General features: G+C 44.5%; 1 protein-coding gene across 1 annotated transcript in view; it reads right to left on the bottom strand.

Moving 5' to 3' along the window:
* The window catches only part of LOC124606661 (solute carrier family 22 member 7-like), a 193,212-nt gene that overhangs the window by 37,487 nt on the left and 130,970 nt on the right, over nucleotides 1-24,755 (bottom strand). The window contains exon 8 of the mRNA XM_047138668.1: nucleotides 19,625-19,812. Within this exon, the coding sequence (XP_046994624.1) occupies nucleotides 19,625-19,812 (188 nt within the window). The remainder of the gene's footprint in view (nucleotides 1-19,624; nucleotides 19,813-24,755) is intronic.

Genomic DNA, 24,755 nt, shown 5'->3' with positions numbered 1-24,755 from the left:
GATCATTTAATATTATTTATTATTATTCATTATCATTTATTATCATTTATTATCACTCATTATCATTTGTTATTATTATTATTTATACAATGCATATGTGTTCACTAGGAGGTCCAGAGTCTAACTGTGTTACTTCATACCCCTGCCACCGGAGAACGCCGCTGTGACGTCCTTCAAGATGGCGGATTTTGGCGGGAAGAAAGCCAATTGGGCTACCTCCACTAGCCTAATCCTCCGGAAAAAATCTGCGCCAATTCAAATTTCAACACGATAATGGCTGCAAAAACCGTACTTGTCTTTATTATTATTCATTATTATTAATTATCATTTATTATCATTATTTATTATTATTATTATTGGCGTACCACCACTAGAAAATTGCACCAAATTCAAATTCCAACATGATAATGTCTCAAAAACTGTATTTCTATTTATTATTGTCATAATTTACTATCATTTATTATTTATTCAAGATGTCTGATTTCGGTGGGAAGAAAACCATTTGTGTTACCTCCATAACAAAAAATCTCTCACAAGTTCAAATTCCAACACCATAATCGATCACACATACGAAATAGTCCACATCCTACGAACTTTGACTGTCACTTATCTTTTTTCACTCTTAACCTATCAAAATCGCGTCAAAAAATAAACTGCACTTGTATTAACGTAATTGACATCCTCTGATACTGCAAGGAAAATGGACTGAAGTCTTTATTTCAAGCAGTACAGTCATCACTTGTTGTCCAACAGACTTAGTACACATCTTAGAGATCGCAGTCCAGTCGTCACGAGGCCCCCAGTCCAACTGAATTAGTTCATGTGGTCGTCGCCGACCCGCACCGGCCCCCGCGCCACCGGCAAGCGAGTGGTCGCCTCACGTGACGGCAATTGGCTGTAATCCTCGCACACCATCGGTCTAGCAGCCACTCACATCACAGCTTACTGGCGCCGACTCACTTCGCAGGCCCGCGCTGGTCCAGCGATGTAAACATATTATCGTAGACATTGGAGTCTGCCCCCACCGACAAGTTGCGGCCAAATCTGTTTGCTGGACAGGTTCAAGCCTGTCGATGCCGGCCGTTCGCCATCCACCATGTGTCTTTGTGCGACCGAGAACACCATGGTCCACTTTTGACGCCCAAGTTTGCTCGAGGGTGGAAATACGCCATGACTGTACAACAGCATGTTTGGTTGCCACGAGACCCCTTGCTAAGTTAACTGACTCTCTCTCTCTCTCGCGTGGGCGCGCATTCTAACTGGACACGCGCCGCGGCGCCGCCCCATGGAAGTCTGACCGCTTACGTCACACACCCTCGATCGGCCCCTCCATACATGCGACGGACATAGTCTTCTATGTTAACACCCACCTCGCGTATCTAACCTATCAGTTACCTAAGTACTTAATTCCATTTCAATTTTAATCATAGTAAATAATTCAATTTACAATTTTATATATGTATGCAGAGGTGTTCAACTACCTACTTTCAACTACTTTTCAAGGACCAGACCGCCATCGCTTCCTAGGAACCCACGCCTAGTTTGAATTCTGTCAGTAAAGAAAGGTCACTTGCGCTTTCGCTACCAACCTAAGAAAATTGCGCCTAAAGAAATGGCACTTGTACTAACCTCAGCCACCCGACCGCCACTTCCTCCTAGTATCAGGCGCCAAGTGTGAAATCTGCCGGTAAACAAAGCTCAATTGCCTTTTTGCTACCAACGTAAGAAAATTGCTGCGAACAAAGCGTTCCACCACCACCACTTCCTATGGGGCGGGCGGTAAAAGGACTCGGCCCGCACTAGGCTGATGGAGGGAGGAAGGAGTGTACTTTATTTATTTGGGAGCAATTTATTTAGGGATGGGGTATATGTTTCACAGAACACATGCTCTGACATGCCCCACAGCATACATTATCTGCAAACCGCTCGTGCATAACTCATGTATAAAGCTCCACACACACTCTTCCTAATTGTAAACCGTGAAAAATAACACATTGCACAGCCTACAGACAGGCGAACCACTCATAAACAATGCACACCATTTACGTCCATATAGCCAAACAACTCCTAAATTGTCAAAATAATAATCCATGTAAAAGACTCTGCTTGCTAATCGCCAACTGTCGATATCATACACTAGCCTTTATTTAAACAATTAGAGGCAACGTCACTACCAAGTGTATTCGCCACTCAGTCCATAGCCCAACTGACTTAGTTCATATCGATGCCAGTAAAGGATGCTGTAGTGACGCAAGTACCATAATCTAAGATGGCGCCACCTAGTGTGTTCACCAAGAGATCCAGACCCCAACTGTCTTAGTACATTTCTCGCCGTCAGAGGACGCCACAGTGACACCAGCTGATGACGGAAGTACAGTTATCCATGATGGCGGTAAACAGTGTGATCTCCACGAGGTCTACGATGCTGTTGTCTGCTTCGTGACGTAAATCAAGATCGTGAGGGAAGCCGACTCAGCCTGCTCTCGGCTGCTGGGGGGTGTAAAGCACGAGTTCGCTCTATTTAGTTTCAAACATTTTCTTTAGCGATCGGAAATATCCATCACACTGATACAAAACATCCAACCTAATGTTCTTGGCATCACAATACGCAGTCTGCAGACACGCTAACTCCTAATTTCAGTACACAATAGCAAACTGCTCCTAAATAATGCAGTACACATATCTGCAAATACGCTCAGTACTCGAAACTGTCCAAATAACGCATGGCACAATCTACAGGGCCGCTCACAAAATACCGCAACAGACGCGCACAAACACCCACCACCACACCCTCTCCCCGCGAAGTCTCACGCCTGCAGCCCTCCTCAGCTTCCCCAAACATGAGGTGGCGACAACCGCGATCATACTCCACCACGCCCGTGAAATCCCTATCCGAATACGTGTTCACCTAGACACAGCTCCTGGCGCCACCGGCCAGGGACGCGCGCTCCTCCGCACCCGCTAGCCGAAGCCACCGATCACCGGTGAAAGTTGCATTCCTCTATACAGTCACTGTTATACTGTCAAAGCACACCAAAGCGCGTTAACGCTAGTCTCATACACTCCTGGAAATTGAAATAAGAACACCGTGAATTCATTGTCCCAGGAAGGGGAAACTTTATTGACACATTCCTGGGGTCAGATACATCACATGATCACACTGACAGAACCACAGGCACATAGACACAGGCAACAGAGCATGCACAATGTCGGCACTAGTACAGTGTGTATCCACCTTTCGCAGCAATGCAGGCTGCTATTCTCCCATGGAGACGATCGTAGAGATGCTGGATGTAGTCCTGTGGAACGGCTTGCCATGCCATTTCCACCTGGCGCCTCAGTTGGACCAGCGTTCGTGCTGGACGTGCAGACCGCATGAGACGACGCTTCATCCAGTCCCAAACATGCTCAATGGGGGACAGATCCGGAGGTCTTGCTGGCCAGGGTAGTTGACTTACACCTTCTAGAGCACGTTGGGTGGCACGGGATACATGCGGACGTGCATTGTCCTGTTGGAACAGCAAGTTCCCTTGCCGGTCTAGGAATGGTAGAACGATGGGTTCGATGACGGTTTGGATGTACCGTGCACTATTCAGTGTCCCCTCGACGATCACCAGTGATGTACGGCCAGTGTAGGAGATCGCTCCCCACACCATGATGCCGGGTGTTGGCCCTGTGTGCCTCGGTCGTATGCAGTCCTGATTGTGGCGCTCACCTGCACGGCGCCAAACACCCGTACGACCATCATTGGCACCAAGGCAGAAGCGACTCTCATCGCTGAAGACGACACGTCTCCATTCGTCCCTCCATTCACGCCTGTCGTGACACCACTGGAGGCGGGCTGCACGATGTTGGGGCGTGAGCGGAAGACGGCCTAACGGTGTGCGGGACCGTAGCCCAGCTTCATGAAGATGGTTGCGAATGGTCCTCGCCGATACCCCAGGAGCAACAGTGTCCCTAATTTGCTGGGAAGTGGCGGTGCGGTCCCCTACGGCACTGCGTAGGATCCTACGGTCTTGGCGTGCATCTGTGCGTCGCTGCGGTCCGGTCCCAGGTCGACGGGCACGTGCACCTTCCGCCGACTACTGGCGACAACATCGATGTACTGTGGAGACCTCACGCCCCACGTGTTGAGCAATTCGGCGGTACGTCCACCCGGCCTCCCGCATGCCCACTATACGCCCTCGCTCAAAGTCCGTCAACTGCACGTACGGTTCACGTCCACGCTGTCGCGGCATGCTACCAGTGTTAAAGACTGCGATGGAGCTCCGTATGCCACGGCAAACTGGCTGACACTGACGGCGGCGGTGCACAAATGCTGCGCAGCTAGCGCCATTCGACGGCCAACACCGCGGTTCCTGGTGTGTCCGCTGTGCCGTGCGTGTGATCATTGCTTGTACAGCCCTCTCGCAGTGTCCGGAGCAAGTATGGTGGGTCTGACACACCGGTGTCAATGTGTTCTTTTTTCCATTTCCAGGAGTGTATTTGAGGCATCTCCAGGCGCTGCTTGTCTCTGCTGTTGAATGTAAGGCGTGTTGGTGATGACACATGCGCTCAACCGCACGTACCCCCTCCCGCCCCCCCTCCCCAGCATGACCGATGCAACACCGCCAAATGCACGCGCATAATTACATACTCATCTAACAACCTTCCCAATCTTGTTCTTACGTCACATGTCTTTGCAAAAAATAATAGCCAAGGCGATCTCTCGGGCGCTGTATAGTGAGCCAGAAGTAGTTAACTCTTGCTTTCCTCATGCCTCAGCTTGTATGCACGGAAATTCCTCCCATAACAAAACCTGTTTACCAGAATATCGCCTAATCCAGCCTTCCTCCCTGACATAACGTGATAACCTTCCTGCTCGCAATATAAGCAAATGTTCTCACCTCTCCTATATCACTTCACAATCAATCGAGCATTCTCATTAGCTCTTATCGAATTTACCGACGAATTACTAACGCCGTCGCTATCGAAGCACAATCCACCCCACCTTTCTGGGGCTCTCTCTCGTTATTTTGCAAAGATTGCTAAATTGCACAAACAGTTCTCTCAATCTATACACGCCAACTTGTTCTTTCTTTCTACAGACACTACATTCAGTGTTAATAAACTATTTTACATTGATCACCATCTTTCACAGACAACTAAACTTCGCGAAGTTGTGTACAGGTCTTGAAATACAAACGATACTCGCAAGAATATTGGACTGTCAAACCGATCTCCAACCAGGGTATATATCACTGAGTACGGTCAATTTTTGCTGTACTTCTCGATATGAAGAACACCGTACTAGCCTCTCGATCGCTAAAGTAGCAAAATGCACAACATATAAAATGTAAATTATTTCTCCACAAACACCAAACTTTAGCGATGTGCAGCGTGCTGTAAGCCATTGACTGACTAGAAACAAGTAGAGTAAACTGATTATCGCACTCTCGAATACCGAAGTCGGTCATCTAACAGATCCGAGATGATCAACATTCTCTACATCCCATCTATGGTCGTTCCCACGTCTAGAGAACAGGCAAACGTGTGTCCAACACACCACAATCCATTTTCCCTCAACTAAATAAAGGCATCAAATGTGCAGAAGCTGTCGACCGAACAATTTACATGGGAGGGAATAACGCTCCACCGCAAACGCGCCATCTTCCCGCAGTTACACTTGATCACGAAAGTAGACCAGGACATACTTAGTTCGCTATTCGGTCGTCTAGAACATTGTAAAGTTAACTATCATACATTCCTAGACTCCAACAGGCCTCTGCATTCGGAAGGCCACTACCATTAACGTGGGCACGCCAATCAATACCACCACAGACTTTGCATGCGCGAACACATTCTAGAAAACGCCTCACATATTTCTTCTATCATTATACTTACAATTAAATCTTACGATCTAGGTCTCAACTGAACAGAATTTCGGCAATGAGCTAAGTATTGGAAATACTCTCTGTTGAACGTTGTGGCTCTCGAAATATCTGTATCCTTCTTAGCACTAGACATATTCTTCCCTTCGCTATCACAGTACCCCAAGTCAAATCCACACACCCCCTTATACAGCACATAGACATTTCCTTTACACAAACAGATATACTTTATAAACCTGATTCTCAAATGCGGACATATCTCACACCCGCCCGATGAATTTTGAAAGTCATTCGGCTAAGGAGCGCAGTATGTGACCGGTATTTGCAACTCCCTCATGCAGCTAGATATTTCTCCAGTATGTGTAACGTTTTCTGTCACGATACCATGTCAGATGTTCCGTTATATATCCACTCAGTTAAAGGCGATGACGCATTGGGAAAGATCACAGCGACACGTGAATCATATCTCGAAATGGGTCACCTTTCTCGAACCTATCGGCTACAGTAAAAATCCAACATGTCATTGAGTCCCTATACTTCTTGCACATGTGATCATACCATTTTAAGTCGGGACTGAGAAGAAGTCGGACAAAGACAGATCAATCACCTTCTGCATCCCGTCTAGAAACAGAGCGAAGTAGGTTACTGCAACAGGACCGTGTTTTGACCATTCGGTGGAAATGCGCGCATTGTAGTGCGTCCCCAAACTACATACTACATACAAGTACTACAGATACACATCCATTCAAATCTATAAGCCCAACATCCTGTGATCGTTATTCTCTACCCCTCCCCTCCTCCCCAGCAGACAAAAATTAACAACTATAGAAACTCAAATAACTTAATCCGATATAGAACTCACATAGACGCGCGTTGACGCAAAGCTGCGTTGGGGGGTCCGGTGCGGAGAGAGAGAGAGAGAGAGAGAGAGAGAGAGGGAGAGAGAGAGAGAGAGAGAGAGAGAGAGAGAGAGAGATTTCGCAATGCTTCCCAGAATAGCGCAGCATGCAGCCCTAACGTCATACTCGCCCCTCTCTGAATTTACCCCTCAAACTGATGCTGCTACTGCTCCCTGGGTCGGCCAAACCTATTAAATACACACTTATTGATACACTACAGAGGGTAGTTTAAAGATTACCTCTACTCTAAGAGAATGATCGTATCCAACGTACTACACTGTAAATCGTAAGAAACGCCCACTGTGGCCCTGTTTACTTGTTCGAAATACTGTTTTCTAACGCGCTTTGTACACTGCCAAAGATTTCTTTTTTTCTGCCACGACTTCGATCTCAATGTCATATTCTAAACTGGCATTAAGACGCTCTGATCCACGACCTCTCATAGAAAACTAGACATCACTCTATGTAAATCATATTCTTGCCACGGATAGCACAAGACTGAATTATTTTTAAATAAACTTACAACGTAAGGGAAGTAGAAGAGTTGGGAAGCGCTGTGGAGGGTTTACAAACTACGGTGCGAAAGTCTTTCATGACCTCTACATTTCAGTTCATATGTCACCGTGACGGAACAGATGATGGCTCGGCCTTCCATTTCGAGTTATTGGTAATTTTGCACTCATATACGCGATCGCTGTTTAGCTGCTAGCAACCCCCAGAAGTTGCCTCCCACCCACAAAACTTCTCCCCCTCCCCAACTCCAACAGGCTATCTCACTCAGTCATTATATAGTAACCGATGCGCGGATATGATGGAAAAGATACCTTCGATGTACTGTAATATTAAGCAACAGACTTGATAGTGCGAAGAATTTTACACTAAGTTCAGTACCGGGCATTGATGTGACAGCATAGCCCTCAATTTCAGTATCACAGCTAAACCACCCTTTTACATCACTTTGCGGTTATGATTGCGAATGTGGGTAGGTTACTGTGCAGTTCGTCCATTAATTGTTAATTCTCGAACAGAAACATGATCAAAGTACATCAGACAAAACTCTACGTATTTGTAACACTTCGAGCATAGTGTTTAATTTACGATCTATCTCTCAGTGTATTGGAGTCATAGAGTATTCTCCCCGTCTTAGAGTAAAAGACAAACCTCACACAGTCATTGACCAACACACCCTGCAGTATCGTTGGAGAATTAATCTCCAAGCGATCAGAAGAAGAGCACTACACTCCACTTCCCACTTCTCGTGAATTAATATAGCTCTCCAAGCCCCAACCCATCCAACTGCGCGAGATTTCTCGAGATGTTACCATGTCGAGGAGCTTAGCAGTCCTTTTCCATGTATAGTAACAGATTTCAAAGTGCCGTAATGTAATAGCATTCGGTTAAGAATAACAAGAAAAGACTTATTTTTATACGCGATTCAGTTCGAGACGAATTGAGTTTGATATATTTTTACCTAAATCATCGAAGCTATCAAGTCTAAATTACTGTTCTAGAGTCTAGGATCTGTACTTGGTAGGTATTGGTAAGATAGAGATCATAAACACACACACGCCTAAGACTGCGACGTTCTGCACTTAAAAACTGGCTTTAATGTTAGATCGAAAACGTTTCCCCCCTATCAGACATACATCCTTCTTCATAGTTTTTCGACGCTGAACTATCTTATCGAATGGTACAACATTTGCTGTGCATCATATGAGCGCAATTTAGCTTTGCGAAGACGTATAATGTCCACTGTTCACATCTGATCACGGTCCAGAAATTATATGATGCCTGCATAAGGCCTACATAAAATTATAGTCACTAGCGGGGGATACATCCTACAAGGAAACAGATAAACGCAAAGCAGCAGCGTCCGACATGTGAAAATTACAAGTCATTCCGTCACTAACTCTGTAAAACAGCGCATCAGTCGGGAAATGCCTACAGTGGCATTGCAGCACATCACAAGCTCTTACCTCTAAGTTAGTTATAACCCTGAAGTCTCGATTTTACACCAAAGATGCGACAGGGGCGATTGCATAAATGAAAGCTCTTTTAGACAAGTGTGTCAAGTTTCCTCCCACATGAGAAGGAAGTCCTCTGATGACCAACAGGTTTACCGTTAATGTTCGCAAGTAGACAGTGCTTTAAAATACACTCCTGGAAATGGAAAAAAGAACACATTGACACCGGTGTGTCAGACCCACCATACTTGCTCCGGACACTGCGAGAGGGCTGTACAAGCAATGATCACACACACGGCACAGCGGACACACCAGGAACCGCGGTGTTGGCCGTCGAATGGCGCTAGCTGCGCAGCATTTGTGCACCGCCGCCGTCAGTGTCAGCCAGTTTGCCGTGGCATACGGAGCTCCATCGCAGTCTTTAACACTGGTAGCATGCCGCGACAGCGTGGGCGTGAACCGTATGTGCAGTTGACGGACTTTGAGCGAGGGCGTATAGTGGGCGTGCGGGAGGCCGGGTGGACGTACCGCCGAATTGCTCAACACGTGGGGCGTGAGGTCTCCACAGTACATCGATGTTGTCGCCAGTGGTCGGCGGAAGGTGCACGTGCCCGTCGACCTGGGACCGGACCGCAGCGACGCACGGATGCACGCCAAGACCGTAGGATCCTACGTAGTGCCGTAGGGGACCGCACCGCCACTTCCCAGCAAATTAGGGACACTGTTGCTCCTGGGGTATCGGCGAGGACCATTCGCAACCGTCTCCATGAAGCTGGGCTACGGTCCCGCACACCGTTAGGCCGTCTTCCGCTCACGCCCCAACATCGTGCAGCCCGCCTCCAGTGGTGTCGCGACAGGCGTGAACGGAGGGACGAATGGAGACGTGTCGTCTTCAGCGATGAGAGTCGCTTCTGCCTTGGTGCCAATGATGGTCGTATGCGTGTTTGGCGCCGTGCAGGTGAGCGCCACAATCAGGACTGCATACGACCGAGGCACACAGGGCCAACACCCGGCATCATGGTGTGGGGAACGATCTCCTACACTGGCCGTACACCACTGGTGATCGTCGAGGGGACACTGAATAGTGCACGGTACATCCAAACCGTCATCGAACCCATCGTTCTACCATTCCTAGACCGGCAAGGGAACTTGCTGTTCCAACAGGACAATGCACGTCCGCATGTATCCTGTGCCACCCAACGTGCTCTAGAAGATGTAAGTCAACTACCCTGGCCAGCAAGATCTCCGGATCTGTCCTCCATTGAGCATGTTTGGGACTGGATGAAGCGTCGTCTCACGCGGTCTGCACGCCCAGCACGAACGCTGGTCCAACTGAGGCGCCAGGTGGAAATGGCATGGCAAGCCGTTCCACAGGACTACATCCAGCATCTCTACGATCGTCTCCATGGGAGAATAGCAGCCTGCATTGCTGCGAAAGGTGGATATACACTGTACTAGTGCCGACATTGTGCATGCTCTGTTGCCTGTGTCTATGTGCCTGTGGTTCTGTCAGTGTGATCATGTGATGTATCTGACCCCAGGAATGTGTCAATAAAGTTTCCCCTTCCTGGGACAATGAATTCACGGTGTTCTTATTTCAATTTCCAGGAGTGTACATACGGAACGCGTAGCTGTATACGAGTAGAGCGCAGGCTATGTCACGTGACTGATGCATCTGTAATCACTGGTACCTCAATAGACATACACTATAATGCAGCCACAATGGGAAAAAAAATTCACCCCCTCCCTTATTGCCTTCGTTTCGATGTACACGTTTTCCAGGATTCCTCCTGTTGCAGCATACTTGGTCCAATATACAAATTGTTTGGTGTGAACCAGAAGATAGCAAATTACTTCCTCAAGTTCACAGCATTAGGTTCTATATTCGGTCGATATATACCTATTCCCTGGTCACTTTTCGCAATTCCATCGATTTGAGGTCAGATCTATATATGCGATCATGACACAACATCTCGTTCAGTGTTCTAAAATTGATTGTAAATGTAGTGCAGATGCCACCACCTAGCCCAAAAGCATTGACCAGGACGTGTAATATAGCACTGCACTCGACTGTATCAAGTCACTTCCACATTCGGAGAGCGTTTGCTCTGCTTTCTGTATGTCTCTGTATAGGTTAGATGCGCGATGTGGGTGTTAGCATATTTACAGAAGACTATATCTGCCGCGTGTATGGAGAGGGCGATCAAGGGTGTGTGACGTAAGTGGTCGGACGTCTGCGGGGCGGCAGCGCGGCGAGTGTACTACAGAGAGAGAGTCAATAAACTTAGCGAGGGGTCTCGTAGCGACCAAACGTGCTGTTGTACAGTCATGGCGGATTCCACTCTCGAGCAAACCTTGGCGCCCGAAGTGTGGCAAGGCGTTCTTGTTCGCACAAAGACACATGGTGGATAGCGAACGGTCGGCATCGACAGCTTTGGCGCCAACTTGTCAGTGGGGGCAGACTCCACTGTCCACGAAAATATGTTTACATCGCTGGACCAGCGCGGGCCTGCGAAGTGAGTCGGCGCCAGTAAGCTGTGATGTGAGTGGCCGCTAGACCGGTGGTGTGCGAGGATTGCAGCCAATGGCCGTCACGTGAGGCGACCACTCGCTTGCCGGTGGCGCGCGTGCCGGCGCAGGTCGGCAGCGACCATATGAACTAATTCAGTTGGACTGGGGGCCTCGTGGCGACTGGACTGCGATCTCTAAGATGTGTACTAAGTCTGTTGGACAACAAGCGATGAGTGTACTGCTTGAAATAAAGATTTCAGTCCATTTTCCTTGCAAAATCAGAGGATGTCAATTACGTTAGTACAAGTGCAGTTTATTTTTTGACGTGATTTTGATAGGTTAAGAGTGAAAAAAGATAAGTGACAGTCAAAGTTCGTAGGATGTAGACTATTTCGTATGTGTGATCGGTTATGGTTTTGGAATTTGAACTTGTGAGAGATTTTTTGTGGATGTAACCCAAATGGCTTTCTTCCCACCAAAATCGGACATCTTGAATAAATAATAAATGATAGTAAATGATAATAATACTAAATAGAAGTACAGTTTTCGACATATTATCGTGTTGGAATTTGAATTTGGTGCAATTTTCTAGTGGAGGTACGCCAATAATAATAATAAATACGAATAATAAATGGTAATAAATGATAATGAATAATAATAAATAATAAAAATGATCATAAATGATAATGAATAATAATCAATAATAATAAAGACAAGTACAGTTTTGCAGGCATTATTCTGTTGGAATTTGAATTTCGCACCAATTTCTTCTGGAGGGTTAGGTTAGTGGACATAGTCCAATTACCCTATTTTCCCGCCAAAAGCCGCCATCTTGGATGACGTCATGCACTGTTGCCAAGTCTACATGCCGCCTTCTTGGATGACGTCAGTGCTGCCATCTTGAATAAATTTGGCAACAATGGAGAGTGGGGCGTTACCCACCTCGTCCCACTACTATCCCATGGGGCTCGGTGACCATTTCTCCAAAACGTCCCAAGCAACTGCACAGCCATGACACCACGCTGGCGAATTCTTGCCCCAAACATGAGGTGTTCACGAGAAGACTGCCCACAGCCGTTTTAAAAATATGAGTGTCCGTCGCTGTGGCCCCTAAGATCCATCAAAAGAGAAAGCCGCGAGCCACTGGTCGGGAGTCGGGACTTTGCCCGAAAATCCCAGTACTGCATGCTAACCCCTTCCCCCCTCCCCCTTCACCCTCTGACACTGGTCCCTGCTGACCATTCACTGCTATCGTGAGCGGCGGCTTACCTCCTCACGGCCCAAGAGTTCCCGCTCGTCTCCTACATGAAATGAACAGAACTCTGATACTCATGCAACCTACTCCCGACCATGTTCATGCCGATACATAGCATCTGTTTACCTACTTCGCATGTCAGTGTAATACAGTAGTGAGATAACATTAATTTTCATATATGCAAATTCAGTGTTAGAAACACAAGGTAATCTGGGTTGGTGGCCCTGAATAAGTATATGAAGAGGCCAGAGAGCCCGCCATCTTGCAGCGACAGTCAAGGAGTTGATCTTATAACGAAAAATACAGTAACCTGAATCGTAATATGGGTGTGACGATGCAGTAAACAAAAAATCACGTTGAAAATTAAGGCAGAGCTAAGAGATATGGTGCCTCACTCCCATACGTATTATCAGGCGGAATAAGCTTATGAACAGATCAAAGAAGTCTGGATGAAAACTGAAGAAACAGACAACATCACAGTTTTAGGAAGGTTGAACGCAGTGGTAGGAGAAGATACATACAGAAAATGGCACTAGACGCTGCACGCAAATAAGGACTCGAAGTCAAGAATAAACGAGCATCTGAACTGGTAGAATTTCATGGTCCCATCCGTAAAGTAGCCGAAAAGGAGAAACCACATTTGTACTGTACCACGTGTCAGTGACTACTGCCAACTAGATTACATATTAATGAGAAACAGGTACAAGAACAAAACAAAAAGTGATAAAAGGTACCCTGAAGCTGATAAAGATTCAGATCATAAAATAGTATGTGATGGAGAGCCGATTACGTCTCGGAGTGAAACAGATGCACATCATCACAAGGAGATGGAATTTAATTAAACTGAAGAACAACACACATACTTTGAACACAATCAAAAATATGGCGGAAAACTGGCATACAGGAAATATGGACATTGTTTAATGAAGAAGTGTACCCGTCGCGAAGGGATGATTCGAAATGAAGGAAAGGGCGTTGTACAAATCATAGGTAATGAAAGATACCATTATAAATGAAAGGTGGGATTAAGAAATAACACAAGATAAATATGGATATATAGGCAATAAAAAATTCGATTAACCCTCACAAAACTATGGTGGGGGATACTTTATGCCCATCTTCTGAAAATATTATAATCTTGTCATGTACTTTATATTTATTCTTTTTAAAAAAGTAATTATTATTTTTAACGATTTTTTACACCAAATTTCATAATTGTTTTAAAATTTTCAGTAAAATTTCAACCAAAAATCTAAGTCTTAATATTGAATGTGACTTTCCACGACAAATGTCATGTTCATAATTTCGTGTTCAGGATCCTTCTTGTAAATTTGTACACCTTTAAAAAGTACGTTTGTAATAAATTTTAACGACAATAAACGAAATTTATATAAGATTCTGCTAAAAGCTATTTTCAAGCTCTCAGCTCTACTTATACGTGACTACCTACCTGAAAAGTGTGTTGTTAATAAAATTTAACAATAATTACCTAAATTTGTTTGAATTTTTGTGGAGGGGATGTTCATATTGCTAGCATTACTGGAAAGATGAAGAAAAAACGCGAAGATAGTTGAAAATACGTAAATGTAAGAGAATATACGAAAATTCAGTGAAAGCTTAACATAGAGCAAGCATGCTAAAAAATTCGGAAACAATTCAAAAGAAGAAATAAGACAGGGAGGACAGAGTAGTATCAGATGGAGAAGCAATACATCATGTATGGATGATGTATATACCAGACCAATGTGATAGGTTGTATTTGGATTAAAACTCTCTGCAAAACGTGAAAAAGTTTGATAAAGATGAACTTGAACCACTAATACTGGAGGAAGACTTCCACAGGGAACTAACGTTCATAATGCTCCATCAACTGACAACCTCCATGGAGAGCTACTGTAATCCTTCGGAGAAAAAACTAAAGACATGCTGTTCCACATGGAAAAAATCTCGCACATAAATGAAGAAATTCACCCCTGCCGATTTCGAGCAGATGCTTACGATATGAATACCAGTGAAAAGTAAGTACAGAACAGTAGCCTCGTATCACACGTCCAAAAAATATTAACGAGGATTATAGATCGTCACATGGAGGAGAAAGTGTCCTAATTTCGAAGGAATCATCGAACAAGAGAGGCTGTATTCACTTACCGATTAATTATAGAGAAATGCTTGAGGCTGAACACACCAAACGCTCGAGAGCATTAACAGCAATAAACAGCTCAAGAATACAGGATTAGGCTACAAGAACGAGACTAATTCTGTAGCACTGCAAGAATCAGAATGCTGTCATAGGGAAAGATGGACCACAGGCTACGATATCAAAAAGTGCCAGGGAGATATGTGGCTTATTTCCAATATTATTTAATGTTTGCAAAAAACTTTAATGAATTAATTCTCACAAACCAGCAGCAATGGGAAAGAATTAATGGAAAATATTTCAAAATCATCCGATTTGTAGAAAACACTGCATTATTGGGCAGAAATGAAGACGAGCTGCAGAAAACAGTTTACCAGATGAGTGTGAATACAGAAGCATGAGATGAAGATCAACAAGAGGAAAACATTAATCATAAAGTACGCCAGAGATGGGAATCGAAAGGCAGCTGTCTGCCGTGAGCGTAAAAATTTGTAACAAAAGACGACCTTCACGTACGTTGGATGATAGAAATACTACAGATGTTAAACACAGAATAGCCCATTGGAAAGAAGCACTTATTCGCGAACGTTACTGACATCATACGGCCTATACCTGAATACTATTGAAGTACTTTTTAAAAGGCTATCTTTGGAGTACAATAATGTATGCGTTAGAAACATGGACGCTAAGGAAGGCGAAACGGTATGATAGCACGCTTTCGAGACGTGTTGTTGGAAGAGAGCGCTGAAGAGACCATGGACACAGAGTCTCAAACGAGAAGTTGTGGAACCGCGGGAGTGTTGTGTCCTAATACAAGACAGAGGGAAGATAGAGGGTTTACAGGTCGGCCAACAATTCCCAAGCTGTTAGGAAAGACAAGGATTGTGGCGTCGCATTTCTCCTTTCCTATAGCCGCCCCACCAATCCACAGGCGCTTTAAAGGCTTAATGCAGCCTGGCGAGTGGCTCTGCCCTTCTATGGCGCCTGCGGATAACCACATTCAGCTTCCTCCCTTTCTCCTGCTAGGTAGGTAGGGATGTTTCTGGTTCAAATGCCTCTGAGCACTATGGGACCCTGCTAGGTAGGTAGGGATGTTTCTGATTCAAATGACTCTGAGCACTATGGGAGCACTATGGATCTGAGGACATCAGTCCGCAAGACTTAGAACTACTTGAACCTAACTAACCTAAGGACATTACACACATCTATGTCCGAGGCAGGATTCGAACCTGCGACCGTAGCAGCAGCGCGGTTCCGGATTGAAGCACCTAGAACCGATCGGCCACAGCGGCCGACGATGGTTCTGGCATTTACATTAACAAACTCAAAGTTTGCTAGCAACACCGTTCGGCTAAAAGCCAAACGGCGCTGCTCCTGTTAGTATGGCTAGATACAACAGCGCTTTGCGTCACTCAGCACTGTCGCTGGTTCTGTCGTGCTTAGGGACCGCTGTGGTAGCACGTTAACCTGTGTAAACCCACTGACATCGCGGTTCTCAGGCGCAAGTATCAAGCTTGCTCTCTCACAATTTGTTCGGCAATGGAGGAGAGATAGTTGCACACAGTAAGTATATCGTTATCCTTAGATGAATCTAGGACCTGTAGTTAGTTTCTCATGGACACGGGTATGAGACAATGTTGATGGTGAGCACCCTTGCAGGTGGCTCTGAGCTCAGTGGTCTGCAAGCTGCTGTTTGAGAGGAGCAGACTATGAGCCGGTACTGCTCTCAGTAATGTAAACAGTAGGTCTCACACATTCTCTTCATTATTACTTTCACTAAACAGCAACACTTAAAACATGAACGACACTCTTCACACGGGAAGCGCCAATGGTCACTGTGCGTATCCCAAACGTTCTCTCGGGTGACATCCCCATGCTTACTACACTGGTGTCCAAAATTAAAGCAGTTAACCGCTATTTCCCTGTCCAGTCTCTAATTTAACATACGAGTATGATCGTACAAACTGTCAACAGATGTTCGTACGATCGTGTTCTTGACGGAATATGGCATTCCGGATCAACGGACAACCACGCCGATGATGACATCAGGGCACCCAAGAAACGGGGTAGTGTTTGCCGGGTAGTCCCACATCCACAATCGCTGTGTATACAGTCATACACGGTGAAGTATGCCACAGAGAGGACGCCTAACAGACTCTCTGTGGTGGAGGGGCCACAAGAAGAATGGAAGCAGGGCGATCGCAAACTGAGGTGGCCCGATGACTTAACGTGAATCGTTGTGTTGTTTCTCGGATGTGGCGACAGTTCATAGAGACCTGAACTTCACCCAGAAGACCAGGGCAGGACCGACCACGTGTGGCATCAGAAAGAGAGAACCGTTATTTGGCTGTAAGGGCGCGACGGCACCGACTTATTACTGCACGGCAAATGACACCTGACCTGGCAGCGTCCACTGGACGTGTTGTATCGAGGTAAACGGAATGCAGAAGGCTCAGTAGAGTGGCTTTCGTTCTCGGAGACCTGCTGCAGGAAGAATGGGCGTGGCGTTATTGCCTCAACATGAGATTGGTTCACAGCAGTTGTTAGACCTGTATTGCTGCTAGATGTGGTCACACCCCGTACTGAGCACATTAACTAGTTGTCAGAATGCGTGTGTCAATCCGTTACGTTCGAAGAAACGAAGAATGTTTCTGTCTACCGTTCATCTACATCTACATGGTTACTCTGCAATTCACACTTAAGTGCCTGGCAGAGGGTTCATCGAACCATTTTTATGCTCCTTCTCTGCCAGTCCACTCTCGAATGGCGCGTAGGTAAAAGGAACATCTAAATCTTTCCGTTCGAGCTCTGATTTCTCTTATTTTATTATGATTGTCATTTCTCCCTACGTAGGTGGGTGTTAACAAAATATTTTCGCATTCGGAAGAGAAAGTTGTTGATTGAAATTTCGTAAATAGATCTCGCCGCAAAGAACACCGCCTTTGTTTCAATGACTGCTATCCCAACTCGCGTATCATATCAGTGACACTCTCACCCCTATTGCGCGTTAACACGAAACGGGCTGCCCTTCTTTGGACTTTTTCGAAGTCCTCCGTCATTCTCACCTGGTAAAGATCCCACACCGCGCAGTAACATTCCAGCAGAGGACGGACAAGTGTAATGTAGGCTGTCTCTTTCGTGGGTTTGTCGCATCTTCTAAGTGTTCTGACAACAAAGCGCAGTCTTTGTTTCGCCTTCCCCACAATATTATCTATGTGGTCTTTCCAATTTAAGTTGCTCGTAATTGTAATTCCTAGGTATTTAGTGGAATTGACAAGCCTTAGATTTGTGCCATTTATCGTATACTCAAAATTTATCGGATTTCTTTTATTACCCATGTGGATGACCTCGCATTTTTCTTTGTTTAGTGCCAATTGCCACTTTTCGCACCATACAGAAATCCTCTCTAGGTCATTTTGTAATTGGAATTGATCGTCTGTTGATTTTACTAGACGGTAAATTACAGCATCATCTGCAAACAATCCAAGGAGGCTGCTCAGATTATCACCTAGATCATTTATGTAAATCGGAAACAGCAGAGGGCCTATGACACTACCTTGCAGAACGCCAGATATCTCTTCTGTTCTACTCGATGATTTACCGTCTATCGCTACGAACTGTGACCTCTCTGAGAGGAAATCACGAATCCAGTCATTTTATTAATAGTAGCTTGTGAGGAACGGTATCAAAAGCCTTCTGGAAATCTAGGAATATGCAATCGATCTGAGATCCCTTGTCGACAGCATTCATTACTTCACGGGAATAAAGAGCTAGCTGTCTTGCACAAGAACGATATTTTCTGAACCCGTGTCGGTTATGTATCAATACGTCACTTTCTTCAAGGCGATTCATAATGTTCCAGTACAGTATATGCTCCAAAATCCTACTGCAAATTGAGGTCATTGATATGGGTCTGTAATTCAATGGGTTTCTCCTATTTCCTCTCTTGAATATTGGTGTGACCTGTGCTACTATCCAGTCTTTAGGAACAGACCTTTCGTCAAGCGAGCGGTTGAATATGATTGCTAAGAAAGGCGCTATTGTGTCTGCATACTCTGAAAGGAACCTGATTGGTATACCATCTGGACCGGAAGACTTGCCTATCTTAAGTGATTTGAATGGTTTCGCAACAATCTACTTTTATGTCACTCGTGCTAACAGCTGTTCTGGTTTCGTATTCTGGAATATTTACTGCATCGTCTTTCGTGAATGAATTACGGAAAACTGTATTCAGTAACTCCGCTTTAGTGTCACAATCATTGGTAACATTTCCATCGCTATCGCGCAGTGACGGTATTGACTATTTTTTGCTACTAGTGTACTTTACATACGACCAGAATGTCTTTGGTTTTTCTGGCATATTTTGAGACAATGTTTCATTGTGGAAACTATTAAAAGCATCTCGCATTGACGTCCGCACTAAATTTCGAGCTTCCGTGAAACTTAGCCAGTCTTGGGGATTTTGCGTTTTTCTGAATTTGGCATGCTTTTTTCGTAGCTTCTGCAACAGTGTTCTGACGTGTTTTGTGTACCATGGCGGATCAGTCCCGTCTCTTATTAACTTGTGCTGTCGATACTGTATCTTTGAATTTGAGCCATATCTGGTCTACACTCACACAAATAGCTTGGAAGGAATGGAGACTCTCTCTTAGGAAGGCATGCATGTCGCAGTTGTTTACGTTCTGTATTCTTTACATTGTTTCTACTTTACTATCACTTGCTTCTACTGTTCGTGGCAAAATAAACGCAACCTTGCAAAATTTTCGACACCATTGTATGTTTTTCACGGTACAGTGAACATCTTTTCTTTGTCAGTCCCATTTCAAAATTTATTTGGGAAACTAGGATATACATTGTGATGCAGCAAACCTTCAAAATTTCGTCACCAGTGATTGGATGGTTCAGCACTTTCTCGAAATTGCTTTCTAGATCTCATTTAAATTTTTAAAGAATTCAGCGTAATAGGCTTGCACACTGATACAACCTACCTGGAAGACGATGTATGGAACAAGTGACAAGCAAATGCCAGCGACTGCGTATTCGACGCTGGCGGTGATCTGGCGCAGACACGTGGGGTGCACCTCGATGCTCTGCAGGGTGGTGACACTTCCAGCGGCAGTCGAGAAGAACTGCATAGCCATCACTACTGCCACCATGGCGATGCTTGGTACATCAGCTGCCAAAGTAGAAACACATGGGTTGCTTGGATAAAATAACTTTGTTAGAAACGTAATTGAGACAACACAAGATCCAAAAAATCTAAATGAAGTTTACTCTGTGGCTGCTAATGAATACTCTAATTAATGGACAACTGAGCTAAGTCACTTAGATTTGACCTTATTGAGAACAAAGCATTACTGTGAACATTGGGGTGGTCACATAATATCGGCCGAGTTGGCATTATGAATGCAGCTTATGGATACTGTAAGGGATTGAAACGGTTAAAAACTCCAGAATTACATTTTCTCCATATTCTGACCTGAAGGAAGTTGTGTAATTTTAAGATGTAGTGCCCTTTTAAGCTGATGCACATCGTATAGTAGGTGCGTGTATGATGAGAGGTGGCTGTAGTTTTGTGATCTCTGCCAGAGGGAGTTTTGTACATGAAACAATGAATTTAAATTTAATGAAATATCTGTACGGTCGCTATGCTAGAGACAAACAGAACTGCCATTTTTTTATGGGATAAAAGGTATCAGATAGTACGCCAAACCCCTTAGAAAATTTTATCTGCTTGCCTTTTGAAAACACTTCTGCAGTTTAAATAACGAGAGCCTGTCGAAAATCAATGTGCGTCAGGATCCGTCAGTGTGGGATACTAGCTGACAGCTACTCAGAAAACAAGGCATTTCAGTTTGCCTCAAACATGGCGGACATATAGGGACGTATAGCCACCCTTTCAAATGCATACTTTTTGAACTCAAAATATAGACTGAGTAAATCTCTTTGGTAACCAGAGTTAATGTTACGTGCTGATGTCATCACTTGTTTCCTATCGGCCGAGCTCGTTATTTTTACTGTTAGCCATTAAAATGTGAGGAGGCTGGATTTCGGGACGCTGAGCAAGACAACATGCATAAAAACTTCTGCATTTGCGACGATCGCTAATATTCACGTTGCATGCTTTGGGGCAGATTGTTCGTGTCGAGCTTTTTCAAGTGGGTGCTGAATTCATGATTGGTCAATCTTTATATTGGTAGCTATCTAACAACTACCACAATTGTGTTCAGAAAACTGTTGTGTCATTATTTAAACTGACTGGATCAAGGGACTTAACTATCCTCTTCTTAACAAAATGTAAGAAATACACGAAACGGCTTTTTCTATTCATGCTTGTATCCAAGTGATCGTCGTAAACTCTTTAACCATCCATGTTTTCTTTGTTAAAATATAATAGTTAGCATGAAATAGGTTCTGGTTTATTTTATCCCAGACGTGATGATTAGAAACTTACTTAGCTTGACCATTGTTACAACAATTTCACTGCACCGTTATCTATTTTATCAGTATTGAATTTCAGCGTGATTCATTTAATGGGCTTTCCTTAGCAGCGCAGTGCACAAAAGCATGATTCTTTCCAGGTCCACGTGTAGTGTTTATTAGTGATGCTATCACAAAACAGAACAGATATTTGTTGCGCAGGTAAATATTAATTTCAGTCATGACGAACCATTGTTTGGTGTATTTAGGAAGCAAAGAACATTTACCTTATTCTGTATAATTTCAAAGTAGGATCAGTAACTGCACGTAATTGTCCAATACAACAGTTAACTTATAAGTCTTGATTGCTGGAGAGCGGGTTGTTGAGTAAGATGTTATCCAGAGACCGATGTGACGTCTCATGTTTGAATCATTAATTATTAAATTCAAGGAACAGGTAGCAAATTACCTTTTTCAGTTTAAAGTAATAAAATTTCGCAAAACAGGTAAGAAGACAGTAAGCTGTGCAATACTGGTTTTAGTGTATGAATTTCCCGTATTATAACAATAAAATAGGAATCATTTTTGTGTGACCGAATTGCAGCTACTAAGTTTTCATTCACGGTTGCTAGGGATCATTCCACATTACGTTTAAAGCTTTGCATTTCGATAGTTCAGTATCATTTCACTGCAGAAAGTTTCACTGTTGGATTGTATTAAGAAAGATCAGAAATAAACCATACTCATAAAGTTCCGCAGAAACATTGCATTTCGTAACCATCACATTCCGATCGTTAATACGAGGGTTGGTGCTTAAATAGTGGAAACTATTTATTCACAACCGGTAGAAAAGAGTTATATGTTTGCAACTGTTACTGTCCTTCAAAGTAGTCACTAGCGTTGCATAGAACCCGTTGCCAGCGATGTGGAAGGCGTAGCATACCTTTAGCAGAGCCTGTTCTGTTGATGGTGCGAATGGAGCAGTCTACTGCGTATCGAATCTCTGCAACAGTTCTGAAGTGAATGCCACGAAGTCGTTCCTTCGTCTTCGGAATCAAATAGAAGTCACCAGGACTTAAGTGCTGGGAGTATGGTGGATGGTACAGTACTTCCCAGTCCTATCGACCGAACAGAGCAGCCACAGTTTGCGCTTTTTGCGCCCGCGCATTGTCGTGCAAAATGATGGGTGGGTTGCGCAGAAAGTGTCGCCGCTTCTTTCATAAAACTGGTCGTAGGTGATGCTCCAAAAACGACCAGCTTCACTGCCATGCAAAGATTATTGTCCACATCGGACCTCTGTGAGTACCTATACTTTAATTACAAGCACCTGGTCTGTCACGTTGTGTGTGTGACTAGCTGGCATAACGAACTGAATCCGGTAGCTTCCCTGGAATTCCACTCGTGCAATCAGGGCCTGACGACACTTGGGAATACTAATCCTAGCTCTCGGCCGAACGTCAGTTTCTGGTCCATAAATTACAGTTCATACATTTCGTTAAGTTTTTGCTGAAATAAATAAAACTGTAGCATTTTTTATTCAGCTGCTATTATCTCAATGTGACACCCATCATTCACCACAGACTGTTAATTTACCACATACACTATGTGATCAAAAGTATCCGGACACCGCCAAACACAAACATTTTTCATATTATGTGCATTGTGCTGCCACCTACTGCCAGGTACTCCATATCAGCGACCTCAGTAGTCATTAGCCATCGTCAGAGGGCACAATGGGGCGTTCTGCGGAACTCACGGACTTCGAACATGGTCAGATGATTGAGTGTCAGTTGTGTCATAAGTCTGTAAGCGAGATTTCCACGCTTCTAAACATCCCTAGGTCCACTGTTTCCGATATCATAGTGAAGCGAAACCTGAAGGGATAAATACAACACAAAAGCGTACAGGCCGACATCGTCTGTTGACTGATATAGACCGCCGATAGTTGAACAGGGTCGTCATATGTAATAGGCAGATATATATCCAGACAATCACACAGTAATCCCAAATGGATCAGGATCCACTGCAAGTACTGTGACAGTTAGGCGGAAGGTGAGAAAATTTGGGTTTCATGGTCGAGCAGCTGCTCATAAGCCACACATCACGCCGGTGAAAGCCACACGACTCCTCGCTTGGTGTAAGGAGCGTAAACATTGGACGATTGAACAGTGGGAAAACGTTATGTGGAGTGACGAATCACGGTACATAATGTGGCGATCCGATGGCAGGGTGTGGGTATGGCGAATGCCCGGTGAACGTCATCTGCCAGCGTGTGTAGTGCCAACAGTGAAATTCGGAGGCGGTGGTGTTATGGTGTGGCCGTGTTTTTCATGGAGGCGGCTTGCAACCGATGTTTGTTTGCGTGTCACTATCACAGCACAGGCCTAAATTTATGTTTTAAGCACTTTCTTGCTTCCCACTGTTCAATAGCAATTCGGGGATGGCGATGGCATCTTTCAACACGATCGAGCACCTGTTCATAATGCACGAAATGTGGCGGAGTGGTTACACGACAATAACATCCCTTTAATGCACTAGTCTGCACAAAATCCTGACCTGAATACTATAGAACAGCTTTGGGATGTTTTTGAACGCCGACGTCGTGCCAGGTCTCACCGATCAACAACGATGCCTCTGCTCAGTGCAGCACTCTGCGAAGAATTGGCTGCCATTCTCCAAGAAACCGTCCAACACCTGATTGAACGTATGCCTGCGAGATTGGAAGCTGTCATCAAGGCTAAGGTTAGGCCAACACTATAATGAGTTCCAGCGTTACGGATGGAGCATGCCACAAACTTGTAAGTCATTTTCAGCTAGGTGTTCGGTTAGTTTCGATCACATAGTGTAGCTTGAAAAACTTGGACACAAACGGGTTCACGGCGGCTAAAAAAGTCTTCGTCAGCCAAAATTACTTACTGTCACTGTATTTCGTAATACAATAACAAGCTAATACAATTAGTTACGTAGGTGGCGGAAATGCTATGGTTATCGTCTAATGCCGGATATCGTCTTCAGTAACGCAACCAGAGACTTGTGGTGTCATAGACCCTACAGTTCAAGTTCTATAATCCAGCACAAAAAAATTACATTTTTTAATTTTTTAAAAAAATAGCAACACAGGAAGCTATATGATAAAATAAGAATTGTTTGTAATTGAAAAATATTTATCAAAATCAGAAGAAAATGTTTAAAACATACTTATAAAATCATTTTTATAATTAAACTTGAATATTTATTAAGTACACTACTGGCCATTAAAATTGCTACACCAGGAAGAAGACGTGCTACAGACGTGAAATTTAACCGACAGGAAGAAGATGCTGTGATATGCAAATGATTAGCTTTTCGGAGCATTCACACTAGGTTCGTGCCGGAGGCGACACCTACAACGTGCTGACATGAGGAATGTTTCCAACCGATTTCTCATACACAAACAGCAGTTGACCGGCGTTGCGTGGTGAAACGTTATTGTGATGCCTCGTGTAATGAGGAGAAATGCGTACCATCACGTTTCCGACGTTGATAAAGGTCGGATTTCAGCCTTTAGCGATTGCGGTTTATCGTATCGCGACATTGCTGCTCGCGTTGGTAGAGATCCAATGAGACTCTTGGCAGAATATGGAATCAGTGGGTTCAGGAGGGTAATACGGAACGTCGTGCTGGATCCCAACGGCCTTGTATCACTAGCAGTCGAGATGA

The sequence above is a fragment of the Schistocerca americana genome, chromosome 3 (genome assembly GCF_021461395.2).
Source record: "Schistocerca americana isolate TAMUIC-IGC-003095 chromosome 3, iqSchAmer2.1, whole genome shotgun sequence".
NCBI classification, from domain to species: Eukaryota; Metazoa; Arthropoda; class Insecta; order Orthoptera; family Acrididae; genus Schistocerca; species Schistocerca americana.
Note: the sequence above shows the minus strand (reverse complement) of the source record. Positions and strands in the feature narration are given on the sequence as shown.